Here is an 18,025-nt window from a genome sequence, read left to right on the forward strand (position 1 = left end):
CCAAAACATTTCAGGTTCAGAACCGGGCCGGAAGACAGCGGTTCTGTCCGAGTCCGTGTTCATAAACTTGTTCAGAACCAGAAAATATCTGTTTCTTTGGAAACGCAGAGCCAACAGAGTTCTGAACAGAACGGATCAGAACCAGCAGGACATGGACCAGAACCGGGTCGAAACAGAATATCAAACTGGATCCAGAACCGTTTGATGTTCCATCAAACTATTCAACCAAAGGATTTCTGGTTCTGGTCTTTTTGCTCGGCTCTGATGCTGGTTCCGGGTCCAGTTGTGGTTCTGGTCTCTAGTTCTGCTCGGTGCTGGCCCGAACGCAGGTGCAGCCCACTGCCACTGAGAGGTAGGAGGCATTGTAGCAGCTGCTGTGCTCCATCCGGGTCAGAACCAGAATGTTCTGGTGGATCGGGACGGAGTTCCAGTCGTGTTCTCCCTCCTGACCCGGTTTGGGTCCGGAGCAGAACTTGGTGCTGCAGCTGGCCTCCCAGATGGTGGACGGGATCCGGTTCTTCACCGTGCTGGACCTGCAGGGGCATATGGCAGAGTCAGCACCGGAACCAGGACCAGAACCAGCGGTTCTGCCGGACCCACCTCCAGCTCCACGGCGACAGCGAGCGCTGATGGACGTTCCCGTTTCCTTCAGACGGAGAAACGTCAGCGGAGAAAACCAGCGTGGAGTCACAGACCGGCTGGCCGGAGATTACCCACAATGCACTGCACAGGACCTGAGGAGCACACAGCAGGGTGAGCTGGACCAGAACCAGGACCTGGACCTGGACCTGGACCAGAACCAGAACCTGGACCTGGACCTGGACCTGGACCAGAACCAGAACCTGGACCAGAACCAGAACCTGGACCAGAACCAGGACCTGGACCAGAACCAGAACCTGGATGGTATTAATGGTTTTCATCTCCAAACTTAGATTATTTTTACTGTTTCCAAATAAAAACACAAATATCAGCAGTCCGACCCGTTTGGACCCGGACCGGGCTGGTCCAGGTTTGGACCCGGTCCAGGTCCAAACGGGTCCAAACCCATAACCTGACGCTCTCTGGCTGCTCGTCTGCATGGCTACCGCTGCGTCCTGCTGCCTGGTTCCCTCCAGGTTCAACTGGGACAATAATTTCAGAAAAAATTAAATCGGTTTCAGATCCTGAGAACAAAAACCCAGAGATTCAGTCAAATCCATAAATCTATTGATTGATCTACTGAGTTCTGATTGAAATAAGACAATAATGATAATAAACCAATGATTTACTTACTAAAAAAATCGTTGCTCTCAAATTCAGTAAAAGCCATTTAATCTGATCTCTTCATGACAATTAATCCCAAAACTTAATCTATAAATTCAGCATGAATAATTTAAACTCAGATTTATTCGTTTATGCTTCATATGTTTATATTTATGATCGGTTGCTGTTCAGTCGGAGTTTGTTTGGTTTTCCCAACGTTCCCGACACGAGCCGGACCCAGAAGGACGGGGCCCGGGTCCCAGAGGCCTCCCGGGGCCTCCCGGGGCCTCCCGGGGCCTCCCGGGGCCTCCCGGTGCCTCCTGGGGCCTCCCGGGGCCTCCTGGGGCCTCCTGGGGCCTCCAGAGGCCTCCTGGGGCCTCCTGGGGCCTCCAGAGGCCTCCTGGGGCCTCCAGGGGCCTCCTGGGGCCTCCTGGGGCCTCCAGGGGCCTCCTGGGGCCTCCTGGGGCCTCCTGGGGCCTCCAGGGGCCTCCTGGGGCCTCCTGGGGCCTCCTGGGGCCTCCTGGGGCCTCCTGGGGCCTCCTGGGGCCTCCAGAGGCCTCCTGGGGCCTCCCGGTGCCTCCTGGGGCCTCCTGGGGCCTCCAGAGGCCTCCTGGGGCCTCCCGGTGCCTCCTGGGGCCTCCCGGTGCCTCCTGGGGCCTCCCGGTGCCTCCTGGGGCCTCCTGGGGCCTCCTGGGGCCTCCTGGGGCCTCCCGGGGCCCCCTTAGCCCCCCGGGGCCTCCCGGGGCCCGGGCTTTAAAAAGTGGCTTTTATATTTAGTTTTAACATGAAGTTGATAAAATGACCTGTTGATAATATCACCAGGTCATTTTCAAAAACTTTAGGATTTTTTATGTTCAAACTATAATCCCAAACTATAAATTTGACTCACCTGCTGTCGGCCTGCTAGCTTTATATAAAGTGGGACGTTTGCGCCGCCCAAAGCGTGGCTGCCCTGGGCTACTGCCCTTCCTAACACCCGGCTGGTTCCTGACCTGGTTCTGGTTCTTATGAATCTTAATCTTAGCGTCATCCTGAGCTCTAAACACAGCAGCCATTTTCCAGTTATCGGTTCCTTTCAGAACCAGAACCGGGTTTGGGCTCCCTCCCTGACAGAACCCAGCAGCGCAGTGTCAGCCAGAGAGCAGTCAGAGTTCAGCAGCCGTGATTCTCACCAGCAGCGTGTCGGCGGCGCGGCAGAGCGGCGGCATGTCGGCTCCTCTGTGTTCTGGTCCGGTTCTGATTCATCTGCTGTCAGATCAGCTTATTTATGACCATCAGATCTGATGTGGGCTCAGATAACCGATCGGGGAGATTCCTCCTATCAGAGCGTCCATCAGCTCTGAGCGCGCTCAGGTGATTAATGCTGATCAACTTCCTGCCTGCTGATTAGCATCTATCTGTGAGAAAAACCCAAAAACAGAGAAACTCCTACAGACTGAGGCTGAGTCACTGCAGAGCACATCATCCAACTGTCATCCAGCATCCATCAGAACCTGCTGGCCGGGTCCGGACGGAGGCTTGGATCTCTGCCGGTTCTGATCCTCTGGATCGACGACCCAGATCCTGAAACCTCTGATCTCTGTGAAACTCAGCCGAGGATGGCTTTGCTCATTTGTCCTGGTTTCACCCCAGCAGCACCGATCAGAACAAATCAGAACCGATCAGAACTGATCAGCACCGATCAGAACCGATCAGAACCGATCAGCACCGATCAGAACAAATCAGAACCGATCAGAACTGATCAGCACCGATCAGAACCGATCAGAACCGATCAGCACCGATCAGAACAAATCAGAACCGATCAGAACTGATCAGCACCGATCAGAACTGATCAGCACCGATCAGAACCGATCAGAACTGATCAGCACCGATTAGAACCGATCAGAACTGATCAGCACCGATCAGAACTGATCAGCACCGATTAGAACCGATCAGAACTGATCAGCACCGATCAGAACTGATCAGCACCGATTAGAACCGATCAGAACCTATTAGCACCGATCAGAACCGATCAGAAGCGATCAGAACCGATCAGCACCGATCAGCACCGATCAGAACCGATCAGAACCGATCTGAACTGATCAGAACCGATCACAACCGATCTGATCAGAACCGATCAGAACCGATCTGAACTGATCAGAACCGATCAGAACCGATCAGAACCGCTGGCTCTCAGCAGAAACGGGATGAAAACATTATTAAGCTCTAAATATCTGAGGATCTCCTGCTGCTCAGCACAAAACTCAAGATATCAGGTTAAAGGTTAAAGGTCATCACACAGAAAGCCTCTCCTCTCTAGAAACAAGATGGCTGCCGGCCGGAGGTTGGATCGAGATGGAGGAAACCAGCAGATCAGGAGAAGCCAATGCTGTCAGGCACGGTGGTGGCAGAGTGATGGTGTGGGCCTGACTTAGTCCCACAGGCCTGCAGTTCCTGACTGGACCAGGATGAGGCACAGCCGCTCATGGGCAGAAGCACAGAGGCCTAGTCAAAGTCCAGGCTCAAGTTGTGGTGGGATCTTCAGAGAGGTGAGGAGGATCCGAACCAACGCCGGATCGGACCGCAGACAGGAAGTCGGACAGGAAGTCGGACAGGAAGTCAGACAGGAAGTCGGACAGGAAGTCAGACAGGAAGTCGGACAGGAAGTCAGACAGGAAGTCAGACAGGAAGTCGGACAGGAAGTCAGACAGGAAGTCAGACAGGAAGTCGGACAGGAAGTCGGAAAGGAAGTCAGACAGAAAGTCAGACAGGAAGTTGGACAGGAAGTCGGACAGGTACTGTAGGGAGTTCCACAAGGTTCTGGATCTGGACCAGAGTTCTGTCAAATCACCTGGCAGTGAGAACGTCGGCCAGTTCAGCAAGCGCCACAAATTATGACGAAAAAAAGTCAATAAACTGTTTCAATGATAACTGGATAGAAATACATGCACAGCTGCAGCACCTGACCTTCTGACTAGTTAACCCCTCTGCTTGGTGACCCTCTGACTAGTTAACCTCTCTGCTTGGTGACCTTCTGACTAGTTAACCCCTCTGCTTGGTGACCCTCTGACTAGTTAACCTCTCTGCTTGGTGACCTTCTGACTAGTTAACCCCTCTGCTTGGTGACCCTCTGACTAGTTAACCTCTCTGCTTGGTGACCTTCTGACTAGTTAACCTCTCTGCTTGGTGACCTTCTGACTAGTTAACCCCTGTTGCGTCAGCATGTCATGCAGCTGTTAATAAAGTGTGTGATGATCTTCCTCGTGCTGCTGGTTAAATAAAATCACCTGGTAATGTCGGCGCCTCCTGGTCTGACCGATGCAGGCGGCCGGCGGGTCGTGGACCTGGACTTTTCCCCCGACTGGACCGAGAGTCCTGGAGACAGAAAACATGGACAGATGTTTGGAACGTCTCTTCACCTCCTGCCGGTTTTTAAGTTTGTAATTTTCAAAGTAAAATCTCCTCAGAAAAGTTGTGAGTTTCTGAAGCTGATAAATTTGTGTTGTCAGCATCCAGGAGCAGGAAATGATCAGACAACCGCTGATAGTTGGGGTTCCAGTTTAGATGAGTCAGCTTCGTTCCTAAAGGTCAAAGTGTTGAATGCAGCAGCAGCCCAACAACATCCGGATTTTCCTGTAGAGGATCCGCTCCGATCTGGATCCCAAAACCAAACCCACCGGTTCCACCTGTGGATATGAATCTGATTCAAAGCGACATGTTTACAGTCTCAAACAGAGCGCTGCAGGACCTGCAGGACGGAGACTGCAGGACGGAGACTGCAGGACGGAGACTGCAGGACGAAGACTGCAGGACGAAGACTGCAGGACGAAGACTGCAGGACGGAGACTGCAGGACGAAGACTGCAGGACGGAGACTGCAGGACGAAGACTGCAGGACGGAGACTGCAGAACGAAGACTGCAGGACAGAGACTGCAGGACGAAGACTGCAGGACGGAGACTGCAGGACGAAGACTGCAGGACGGAGACTGCAGGACGAAGACTGCAGGACGGAGACTGCAGGACGAAGACTGCAGGACGGAGACTGCAGGACGAAGACTGCAGGACGAAGACTGCAGGACGAAGAGTGCAGGACGGAGAGTGCAGGACGAAGACTGCAGGACGGAGACTGCAGGACGAAGACTGCAGGACGGAGACTGCAGGACGAAGACTGCAGGACGAAGACTGCAGGACGAAGACTGCAGGACGAAGACTGCAGGACGGAGACTGCAGGACGGAGACTGCAGGACGGAGACTGCAGGACGGAGACTGCAGGACGAAGACTGCAGGACGGAGACTGCAGGACGAAGACTGCAGGACGGAGACTGCAGAACGAAGACTGCAGGACAGAGACTGCAGGACGAAGACTGCAGGACGGAGACTGCAGGACGAAGACTGCAGGACGGAGACTGCAGGACGAAGACTGCAGGACGAAGACTGCAGGACGAAGAGTGCAGGACGGAGAGTGCAGGACGAAGACTGCAGGACGGAGACTGCAGGACGAAGACTGCAGGACGGAGACTGCAGGACGAAGACTGCAGGACGAAGACTGCAGGACGGAGACTGCAGGACGAAGACTGCAGGACGAAGACTGCAGGACGGAGACTGCAGGACGGAGACTGCAGGACGGAGACTGCAGGACGAAGACTGCAGGACGGAGACTGCAGGACGGAGACTGCAGGACGGAGACTGCAGGACGGAGACTGCAGGACGGAGACTGCAGGACGGAGACTGCGTTCTTCTGCACATCCTTTGGGTCGTGTGGCTGCAGTCTGGTTTAATTAGTAAAATGAATTTTAAAATGATTTCAGTGATTGAAGTTACAGCTGGATCATCATCATTATCTGGAGTTACTGTCATCTAGATAGATCTACATGGATCTACATGGATCTAGATAGATCTACATGGATCTAGATAGATCTACATGGATCTAGATAGATCTACATAGATCTACATGGATCTAGATAGATCTACATGGATCTACATGGATCCAGATAGATCTACATGGATCTAGATAGATATACATAGATCTACATGGATCTAGATAGATCTACATGGATCTAGATAGATCTACATGGATCTAGATAGATCTACATGGATCTAGATAGATCTACATGGATCCAGATAGATCTACATGGATCCAGATAGATCTACATGGATCCAGATAGATCTACATGGTTCCAGACAGATCTACGTGGATCCAGATAGATCTACGTGGATCCAGATAGATCTACATGGATCTAGATAGATCTACATGGATCTAGATAGATCTACATGGATCCAGATAGATCTACATGGATCTAGATAGATCTACATGGATCCAGATAGATCTACATGGATCCAGATAGATCTACATGGATCCAGATAGATCTACATGGATCCAGATAGATCTACATGGATCCAGATAGATCTACATGGATCCAGATAGATCTACATGGATGGTTTATTGTGAGCCTGGAGCTGCTGAACGTTTTGTTCACAAGTGAAGCAACTTTTTCAGTCCAGACTGAGTTGCTGCTGTAATTTTGTTGCTCTCAGCAGCCATGTTGCTGCTTTGGTTGCTCTGCTTCCTGTCGGCCCCTCAGCTTGTTTCTGCTTCATGCTGACTTTCTTATCTGTACTACACATCTGCTGGTTGTTCTGCTGCTGCAGCGCTTTGGTCAGACTGACTGAGATCAGGAAAGTTCATCTGATCTTATCTCCATCTGTCTGTGGGAGTCTGAACTGAGGTGACTGGTGTGGCCCCGCCTCCTGCTGTGATGTCACAGCTTGGTTGTGGTCGCTCTGAGGTCGGAGCATCGATGATCTCAGCATCTTTTCTCTGACCTGCTTTAATGCACGAGGAGGAATTATCTGATAAATCATCAGGTTTACAGGAACTGCTGTCAGCGTACTTCACCTTCACCTAGGAAACGGCATCCAGCGGCAGCGGCGGTTTGTCAGCTCCACTTCCTGCGGGAGAGCCGAGCAGATGCAGCTTCAGCACCAAGCAGAATCTGTTGCTTATGTCGCTGATGACCACCAGATCGACCCGCCGGGGCTAACTCTGTCCCGCTAACGCCTTCCCGTAACGCCATCCCGCTATCACCGTTCCGCTAACGCCTTCTCGCTAACTCCGCCGACGCATCAGGACACAGCAGAACCTGGAAATCTGCTGCATGAGGCGCCAGCGTCCTGCAAGGTCATCAGGAATTGAACCTGCTTCATAAAACCAGAAAAGATCCGTATCCTGCTCTGATTCTGACCGATTAAATCTTGTAGCTTTGAATAAGCATAGGCCTCAAGTCCTTTTTAGTGTTCTGGATAGGATTGTTAATCCTCTGGCCCTTTAGCCTCTGTTGAACTTTGTGAGGCTTTCTCTAAGTTCTTCACTGAAAAAAATTGTAGCTCCTAGAGGCTCAAAAACCCGAGTAGCTTTAGATTCCCATGAAATGCCGCAATGCACAGCTATTCTGGAGCATTTTCAACCAGTTTCTTTAGAAAAACTGACTTCAGTTATTAAACATCTGCAGCCATCAAATTATCCTTTGGATTGTCTTCCTACTCGTCTGATAAAAGACGTTTTTCTTACTTCTAGCCTATATCCTAATGGTGATAAATGCCTCATTGCAGTCAGGTTGTGTCCCATCAATACTTAAACATGCTGTGGTTAAACCCTTCTTAAAAAACCCAATCTGGACTCAAGTGTGCTAGCAAATTTTAGGCCCATTTCTAAACTCCCTTTTTTATCTAAGGTCCTTGAAAAAGTAGTTTATATTCAGCTTGAATTCTATCTAAAAATCAATAATGTAACTGAGAAATTCCAGTTTGGGTTTAAAGTTGCTCATAGCACTGAACAGCTTTGCTTCGAGTTTATAATGACCTTCTTTTAACAGTTGATTCAGGCAATGTTGCGGTTTTATTACTTTTAGATCTGAGCGCTGCATTTGACACTGTTGATCATCAGATTCTTTTAAACAGATTAAAAATTGTGTTGGCCTGAGAGGCCCAGCATTTGAATGGTTCAGATTATTTAGAAATCAGAACTTTCACAGTTCATCTTGACCAATGCTATTCTGGGGCCAAACCTTTAAAGTATGGCGTCCCCCAAGGCTCAATTTTAGGTCCCATTTTGTTCATTTTATATTTATTACCTCTAGGTCAGATTTTTCATAAATTTAACGTTTCCTTTCATTGCTTTGCAGATGACATCCAGATTTATATGCCCCTTAAACTAAAAAATGGAAATAATGAATCTCTTCAGCTATTGACAGATTGTTTGGCTGAAGTTAAATTTTGGATGGGACAAAACTTTCTTCACCTAAATTAAAGAAAAACTCAAGTTATATTATTTGGCCAAAGTCTTTACACTACAAATCCAGATCAGATTCTGGGTTCTTTGGCTCAATTTTGTGAGACCTCAGTTAGGAATCTTGGCTTTACTTTTGACAGCTGTTTAAAGTTCGATAAACAAGTTAGTTCTGTCGTTAAATCGAGTTTTTATCACCTACGGATTTGAGCAAAAATCAAATCTTATTTTTGTTTTAAGGACTTTGAAGGACTGATCCATGCCTTTATTACCACTCGTCTGGATTATTGTAATTCTTTATATAGTGCCATGGTTAAATCACAGATTCATCGACTTCAAATGATCCAGAATGCAGCGGCACAGCTTCTTACAGGAACCAGGAAGCATGACCATATAAGGCCTAAGCTGGTCAATTTACACTGGCTGCCTGTTATGTATCGAATAGATTTTAAGATTCTTTTATTAACTTAAAAAGTTTTAAATGGGTTAGCTCCCCTTATCTTCAGGACCTTTTAAAATGTCAGTCTGTGTCCAGAACCCTCAGATGAAACAATCAGCTTTTACTTACAGTCCCTCGGACCGACTAAGGAAAGGAGATCGGGCTTTTTCTGTTGTTGCTCCGAATTTATGGAACAATTTGCCTTTTCAGATTAGATCTGCTAGCAGCCTGGATCATTTTAAATCGCTTCTCAAAACTAATTTTTATTCGTTGGCTTTTAACTGAAGCAATTTTTGATATTCTGTTTTTATCTATTTGTGTTACTGTTGTTCCTGTGCAGCACTTTGCTGCAGCTTTATACCTGTTTTAAAGTGCTATATACATAAATTTGACATTGACATTGACAAAACATTCACAATGATGAATCCAGTCGGATCCGGACTTTTTACTTCTGAAGCGCCGATTCACAACAAATGTCTCCAGATTTTAGAAAAATATGATTTCAGTTCAACCACATAAACTGATTCTGATCAATCAGAGAATTAAGTTCAATTGATTATCAAAAGATTGAAAAAATTTTTATTTTGAGGAAGAATAAAGAGACATTAACCTCCAGCACTCACTCCTTCTGGGCCGTTTGGTTCTGTTGGACCGTTTGGTTCTGTTGGACCGTTTGGTTCTGTTGGACTGTTTGGTTCTGTTGAACCGTTTGGTTCTGCTGGACCGTTTGGTTCTGTTGGACAGAAACATGCAGTAGATCTGAGGTTCATTCATTATGACAAAACACTGAGTCAGAACCTCCGTGGTGCTTCCAGAACCACACAGCGAAGTTTTCCACACGGTTCTGTTGGATCATAATGAGTCAAAAAGTTATTTTACTTATTTATATGAAAACCAGTTCAAGCTGTAAGTCGATGATGTAACACTGAGACGTTTCATCGAAGCAGAAAATCACCATAATTACTGGAATAAAGGTTGAGAGAGCAGAGAGTTCTGCTTCGGTTCCAGGCGGTCAGAACCACAAACTGAAGGAACACTGACCTCTACAGGCAGAGAGCAGAACTGCAGCTGGAAGTTCAGTCAGACGGGTCCAAAGTAGAGGTTCTGTTTCTGTTGGGGGAAGACAAGGTTCTGACAGTAAATGAACACAAACATTAATAATTATTACAGGAACGCTTATTGAGTTTGACGGTTAGAAAGTTTCACTGAGTTTTGATTTAATTTAGAAATTAAAGTTCAAGTTTAACAACAAGAGACATCAAATTCTGATAACTTCAATCTGAATTGTTCTAGTTTAATTCTGTAATTTAAGTAAAATAATCCTGTTAATTGATGCAAACAAGTTTCCTTGACTAGTTGAACAAGAAAAATTCCTGTATAATTTTCATGATTGTGATAATAACTTATTTTAAGGTAGGATTAGCTTTATTGATTCAGTTTCCATGAACAAACATTATTAAATATCAACTGAATTCTGCTCACATTTATTTGAATCAAAGTAAAACAATCTGCTGCAAGGCATTCTGGGAACTAATTGCCTTTTCAGTTTTTTTAAAGTGTTAATTCAAAGACACAAAATTAAGAAAAGGTTAATAAAACTGATCAACTTTATTTTAAAATGTAAAACTTGCAACGTTTCTGGTCGTAGACAGTTAGTTTTATATACTGGAGTCACTTTTTGGTAAAAATGTGCTTTAAATATTCTGTATTTTGACCTTTCAGCTGAGTAATTAATGATGGAATATCAATAGTAAATATTCAGTGAGTTCTTCTCAAACTTCCCCAGAAACAAATCTGCAGCTTCTGCTTCAGAAACGGAGGTAGAAAAATTATTTGTTGCCTGATTTGCTTGTTTTGTAGGTTTTTATACAAACTGTTTTAATTTTGAACATTAAACACCAAAATTCCCATTTAACTTTCTATTCTGGTCCATTTGATTAATGACTCTGAATTTTTACTAAATACTTTTTTTACATTTGAGTGAAAATATGTTGAAGTCGAGCTACTTTTACAATTTTTGGTCCCCCTGGTTATGTCACCAGGTGACCTTTGACCCCATCCAATTCCTGAACAGATGCTGAGAACAGATCAATGTGTGGATGAAGTTATTAAAGAGAACAATGTAGAGTTACAGATCGAGAGTCAGAGCTTCACTTTGTCCAGCTGCAAACTCAGGCTGACCTCTGACCCTTCGGTTCCACAGTGGGCCTTCTCCCAGTGCTGAACATTTCCAGAACCAGAGACTATAGTCTCTGATTAAAGAAACTTTGATTCTAGAACCTGCTGGTCCAGAACCTGTTGCTGGTTCAGAACCTGTTGCTGGTCCAGAACCTGCTGGTCCAGAACCTGCTGGTCCAGAACCTGCTGCTGGTCCAGAACCTGCTGGTTCAGAACCTGCTGGTCCAGAACCTGTTGCTGGTCCAGAACTTGTTGCTGGTCCAGAACTTGTTGCTGGTCCAGAACTTGTTGCTGGTCCAGAACTTGTTGCTGGTCCAGAACCTGCTGGTCCAGAACCTGCTGGTCCAGAACTTGTTGCTGGTCCAGAACCTGCTGGTCCAGAACCTGCAGCTGGAGTTCTGACTAGAACCAGGAGGACAGAGACACCTCCTGGTTCTACAGTCCTTCACTGAGAGACTTTAAACTACTGCTGGTAGTTTGTAAACCATTGAACGGATCAAACATCTGCTGCTGGTCCGAACGCCTTCTGGTTCGGTTCCTGGATGGGTTCTGTTCTGCGTCGCTGTTCGGTTCCTGGATGTCAGGGGCGGCTTGTGGTGAGCCCTGAAAGCCCCTCCTCTGGCTGTGGGGGTGTTTCCAGGCAGCAGCTCAAGTCCTAGAAAGACTCTGTGTGACCCGGTTAGCAGAAGATGACATCATGTTTGTGCCGGCTGACGCCGCACGATGATGTCTGACCTGATTACCAGTCGGTCTGCTCCTCCTTCTCACATTTTGCCTTCTGTTCATCTAAACTTTTTACATGCAATAATTTAAACCTGAAATTGATCGCAGGTCATGATCTCACAGAATCACCAGCAGGTCCAGGAGATCCTTCAACTTCACGAAGATTTTAATCCAGCAGAAAGTTTTCACACCCTGCTGTCATCCTCCCCTCCAGCAGCTAGCGCAGAGCTAACGCCAAGCTAATGATCAGGCTAAACATTTAGCTAATTCAGAAATAAAAACTTAAATAGTTAGTGCACAAGCTCATTATTTAGCTAAACCAAATGTTTAGTTCTGAGTTGGTTGAATAGCTGCAGGCTAACTTCACACAAAAAACAGAAGCTGAACTTTATAATTGCTGGTAAACTGTGGCTTCTGTGTATTTTATCAGGCCTGAATGTTTTCTGGATGTGCTGTTGGGAGACAGCGGTAAATACGTGCTGTGGGTTGTAAAGCTGAGTCAGGCAGCATGGCGACAGAAACACAACAAACTGCTGAACGTCCTTAAAAGGCTGCAGCTTTGCTCTGATGCCCCGCAGCAGCAAGCAGCGCCGGCGGCAGGAAGTCTCTGAGATCAGAGATAAACTGCAGCGACGGCTCTGAATGGAAGCAGGTCAGAGAGGAGCTGACAGCGTGGGCAGCACAATGCAGCAAACGCAGCACACAGTGATGATGCAGCAACCTGAGCCTGCTGAGTCACAGCAAGCCTGAAACCGGATCAGAGAGTCAGCAGGCTGCGCCCTGCAGCCCAGGCCTGTATTTTCATATTTGTCCTGCAATAGCAGTAGAAACCTAAACTCTGCTTCGGCTGCAGAGACTTCTGACTTTGACTTCATCATTCTGCTAAAAGCCCGGTTCTACAGGCCGTCTGGGTCGGAACCACCAACAGATAGAAAGAATGTCTGGTTTATATCAGACATCCCGATATGAGACTCGGTTCCGACTGTCATCGTGAGTCACAGCGCAGCTCAAAGCCCGGTACCACCCGAAACTGCCCGATACCGCCCGATACCCCGGTACCACCCGGTACCGCCTGGTACCACCCGATACCGCCCAATACCTCCCGGTACCCCCGGTACCTCCCGGTACCACCCGGTACCGCCCGGTACCTCCCGGAGAGGGAGACCAGGTTCATTGGCCCAGTTTAAAATCAATCACTGATTATTGGTCATTTGCTGTGATGTATTTGTGAACAAACCAATTTGAACACAAAGTTTACATCATATTGTTGCCATGGTAGCACAACAATCAAACTATCAAGATGATTTACAAAGTAAACGTCCTAATTAAATCCTTAATGTAATCTTTTTTTTCTCAGCTGAATCCATTAAATAAAATGTAATAACATTGTCATTCTCTATGAGTGAAGCTACAGCTTTAGATCTGTGGTCTGTGTTACAATTAAATCATTTCTAGGGGCCCCTGAATGTCCGGGGCCCCTGAATGTCCGGGGCCCCTGAATGTCCGGGGCCCCTGACGGGCCCCCCAGCCTTGATATCCCAGTCTTATAATTCTAGATCTAGAAGTTCTAACATAGAAAATTATATAGAGTTAAACCTTTTGAGCTTTTTGATCTATAAATCATCTGCAGCCAAGTTGTTCCAGAGGTTAAGTGGATTTTATTAGATATTATTAGGGCTTCATTAGTAAAATGGCAGCAAATTAGCTAATTTCATAACTTCATAACCTTTGACCTTCTAGCCTGTTTAACAGCTCCAGTCTCAGATCAGCTCAGACCTTCAGGACTGTCAGCAGAAACAGCAACAATATTCCTGTTGGGGAAAATAAAGACATTTGCTTTGCATGATGGCAATGATTTAGATTATTGATCAATATGTGTTGCTGCTGTGTTGTTGTTTTAAGATCTTGTTCAATTTGCCCTTTTAATCTTTCAGCCCCTCCAAAGGTCTCTGCACGGCCCTGCAGTCAGCGGTCCTCAGTGGGGCCTCAGGTCCTGCAGAGCCTGAGTGCCTGGCCCTCTGCGTTCAGCAGCCCAACATGGAACCTCTGACATGAAGTGAGATCATGATGTGAGTCAGAACCGAAACCTTCTGATTATCTCCTTCTGAAATCTGCAGCAGAAACAATCAGCAACCGCGAGAAGATTCCCAGAGACGGAGAGAGACTCAAACGCTTCCTGGAATGACTGCAGTTCCTCGACTATTAAAACTAATCAAGGAAAATGTATCTGCCTTGAAGCTTCCTTAGTTTTATTTATTAGCACCGTGTTCCGGAGGGATTATTAGCTTTACATGCAGCTCTGACTTCCTCTGGGTTGTTGGTGGAAGCTAAGTGTTAGCAGCATAACGTCCAGTCTTCAGGTTCGGCTCATGGGGATTTAATTGATCGGTGATAATACCCGGGTTGTCATGGTTTCGGGGACCAATCAGAATCCTTAAATGACGGGTGGCAGAGCGTCATGGCGGAGCATCATGGTGGAGCGTCATGGCGGAGCGTCATGGCGGAGCGTCATGGTGGAGCGTCATGGCGGAGCGTCATGGCGGAGCGTCATGGCGGAGCGTCATGGTGGAGCGTCATGGTGGTCATGGTGGAGCGTCATGGTGGAGCGTCATGGCGGAGCGTATGGTCATGGCGGAGCGTCATGGTCATGGCGGGCGGGTCATGGCGGAGCGTCATGGCGGAGCGGTGGGGTGTTGTCATGGTGGAGTCATGGTGGAGTGTCAGGTGGAGCGTCATGGCGGAGCGTCATGGTGGAGCGTCATGGTCATGGCGGAGCGTCATGGCGGAGCGTCATGGTGGAGCGTCATGGTGAAGCGTCATGGCGGAGCGTCATGGTGGGAGCGTCATGGTCATGGCGGAGCGTCATGGTCATGGCGGAGCGGACATGGCGGAGCGTCATGGTGGAGCGTCATGGCGGAGCGTCATGGCGGAGCGTCATGGTGGAGCGTCATGGTCATGGCGGAGCGTCAGGTCATGGTGGAGCGTCATGGCGGAGCGTCATGGTGGAGCGTCATGGTCATGGCGGAGCGTCATGGCGGAGCGTCATGGTGGAGCGTCATGGTGAAGCGTCATGGCGGAGCGTCATGGTGGAGCGTCATGGTCATGGCGGAGCGCATGGTCATGGCGGAGCGTCATGGCGGAGCGTCATGGTGGAGCGTCATGGCGGAGCGTCATGGCGGAGCGTCATGGCGGAGCGTCATGGTGGAGCGTCATGGTCATGGCGGAGCGTCATGGTCATGGCGGAGCGTCATGGCGGAGCGTCATGGCGGAGCGTCATGGTGGAGCGTCATGGCGGAGCGTCATGGCGGAGCGTCATGGCGGAGCGTCATGGTGAAGCGTCATGGCAGAGCGTCATGGTGGAGCGTCATGGCGGAGCGTCATGGCAGAGCGTCATGGCGGAGCGTCATGGTGGAGCGTCATGGTGGGCGGAGCGTCATGGTGGAGTGCATGGCGGAGCGTCATGGCGGAGCGTCATGGTGGAGCGTCATGGCGGAGCGTCATGGTGGAGCGTCATGGCGGAGCGTCATGGCGGCTCATGGTTGCTCAGCGTGATGAACGAGGGCCGTAAAAATCCCGTATTGCTGCCAGGTCTTACTAACGTCCCCTGGTCCATTTCCCCCAGCTTTCGTTCATTTGCCCTCTATGACCTCCATGACCCCATGACCCCCAACACGAGGTCACATTTCTGTTTTCTCAAACCCAAAGCTTGACAGGTTTGGGCCAAGGTCAAAGTTCATCTATTAAACTGAGTGGAGATGAAAACCAAGAGCTGGATCATTTTCAGAAGCGTGTTGTGATTCTGCCTCTTTGTTATTCAGTTTCATATCATTTCAGATTCTTCATAACTTAGAAAACGTTTTTGTTACAGTTAGTTTTCTAAACTACAGAAAAGTTTCTGTTGGAGAAGCTCAAAAATGAAAAACGGACTGATATTTGATATGTGATCGTAACTGGTGTTACGCCAGATTTACAATATTATATATGATCAGTTTTTATCCCTTTACTTGATTAATCGTAAGAAGATCGGTAGATACTCCATTACTAAAATATTTGTTTACAGCAGCCCTCGACGCAACAGAGACAGAACAGGGGACATGTCCCTCCTGCAGCAACAGAACCAGAACGGGCCTGGATCTACAGTTTGCTGTTAAATCTTTTCTGCATCTCTGTGACATTTCTCTCCTACTGCTCTACAGCTGTGTCACCTGCAGCTTTCAGCTCATCTTGTTTCATGATTAGATGCAGTTTCTATCCGATCACTGATTTGATTTCATTATTTTTGCTTGAAATTTGACTGAAATAAAGCATGAAAGTGTCTGAGTTGGTAACATTGGGGGCAGACATGCCCTGGTGGGCGGGGCTGGCAGCACACTCTGACTATTGGACCTTTGATGATGTGACGTCACATGAAAGTATCAGCTCATCACTGATCTCCTAAAATGAAAGAAATTGCTGCTGATCAATAATCGATCCCAAGTTTATGTTTGTTGTGTCATTTCAGAGCTGCTGGTTCATCCAGACGCTCCCCCATCTGATGTCAGACTGGTTGGTTGTTTTCTGTCGACAGTGCAGAGAACGCCTGACTCAGCGGTTTGCTGGCTGTGGGTCCGGTTCGTCTGGGTTCTGGTCCTGCAGGTCGAGTCAGATCAGCGCCGGGTCACCTGGCTTGCATCACTGCCTGTGATGCCGGTCCTGATCGCTGCAGCGAGTCAGAACCATTAAACCGAACCGGCTGAAGCCGCAGTGTTTACTCTGACGCTTTATGCACATGTTGAGGTTTTGCATTAGAAATAACTTCCTCTGTTCACAAGAACAAAGTTTTGGTCGTTGAGGTGAACCAAAAAGATGTTCTGAAAAAGAAACGATGCGCAGCAGATTGCTCCATCTTTGAGACGTGCGCTACATGCTAGTCAGTTTGTTTAAAGTTCCTGATAATGGATTGAAACATAAGGTTCATAATGGAAGAGGGGCTAGTTAAAGGGGCTTAACTAGGATGAGCTTCAGCAGGGAAAGCATGTAAAGTCAGACTGGTTGGTTGATTGAGACTGATTGATCAACAATCAATCAAATTTAATTTGTACAGCACATTTCAGCTACAAGGCATTTCAAAGTGCTTTACATCATAAACAGAAATTTTGGGTTTTTTTTTCTTTTTGTCACGGAATTGAAGCGCCTGTTACCGCCGGACTCCGCCGTCCGGGTATTCGCCACAACAGGAAAAAAAATAAAAAAATAGAAAATTACATACATATCCACAAATACAAATCCATACATATTACATTTCAAAAACAATTCTAAACAGAATGTGTTTTTAATTGCGATTTAAAAGAAGTCAGGGTTTCTGCTGTTTTACAGTTTTCTGGAAGTTTGTTCCAAAGTTTTGGTGCATAGATGCTGAAAGCTGCTTCTCCTCTCTTGGTTCTGGTTCTGGATGCAGATCAGAACCAGAACCAGAACCTGAGAGTCTGGAAGGTTGATACAACAACAGCAGATCTTTGATGTATTGTGGTGCTAAACCGTTCAGTGATTTATAAACTAACAACAGTATTTTAAAATCTATTCTTTGAGCTACAGGGAGCCAGTGGAGGGACTTTAAAACTGCTGTTATGTCTCTGTCTTCCTGGTTTTAGTGAGAACAGGAGCAGCAGCTTCTGGATCAGCTGGTTCTGGATCAGCAGCTTCTGGATCAGCTGCAACTGGAGGATTGATTTGTTGGACAGGCCTGTGAAGACGCTGTTACAATAATCAATGCGACTAAAGATAAACACATGGATGAGTTTCTCTAGATCTGGCTGAGACATTAGTCCTCTAATCCTGGAGATGTTCTTCAGGTGATAGAAGGCCGACTTTGTTACTGTCTTTATGTGGCTCTAGAGGTTCAGGTCCGAGTCCATCACTACTCCCAGGTTTCAGGCTGATCGCTAGTTTTAGTTGTAATAACTGGAGCTGTGCATTGACTCTAGATCTATAGCTCTAGATCTATAACTCTAGATCTATAGCTCTAGATCTATAACTCTAGATCTATAGCTCTAGATCTATAACTCTATATCTATAGCTCTAGATCTATAACTCTAGATCTATAGCTCTAGATCTATAACTCTAGATCTATAGCTCTAGATCTATAGCTCTAGATCTAGAGCTCTAGATCTATTGCTCTACATCTATTGCTCTAGATCTAT

General features: G+C 47.3%; 1 protein-coding gene across 1 annotated transcript; it reads right to left on the reverse strand.

Annotated features, from left to right (window-relative positions):
• Positions 1-277: 277 nt before the first annotated feature.
• On the reverse strand, positions 278-2,463 carry LOC129355539 (interleukin-17A-like). The gene is made up of 3 exons (XM_055025143.1): positions 2,415-2,463; positions 601-734; positions 278-533 (listed from the first exon to the last, which is right to left on the reverse strand). Exons 1-3 carry the CDS (start codon positions 2,448-2,450, stop codon positions 299-301), a joined length of 405 nt encoding a protein of 134 aa, XP_054881118.1. The 5' UTR covers positions 2,451-2,463; the 3' UTR covers positions 278-298.
• Positions 2,464-18,025: the final 15,562 nt, after the last annotated feature.

This window comes from Poeciliopsis prolifica, unplaced genomic scaffold (assembly GCF_027474105.1).
Source record: "Poeciliopsis prolifica strain line A6 unplaced genomic scaffold, Auburn_PproV2 SCAFFOLD137, whole genome shotgun sequence".
In the NCBI taxonomy this organism is placed as follows: domain Eukaryota; kingdom Metazoa; phylum Chordata; class Actinopteri; order Cyprinodontiformes; family Poeciliidae; genus Poeciliopsis; species Poeciliopsis prolifica.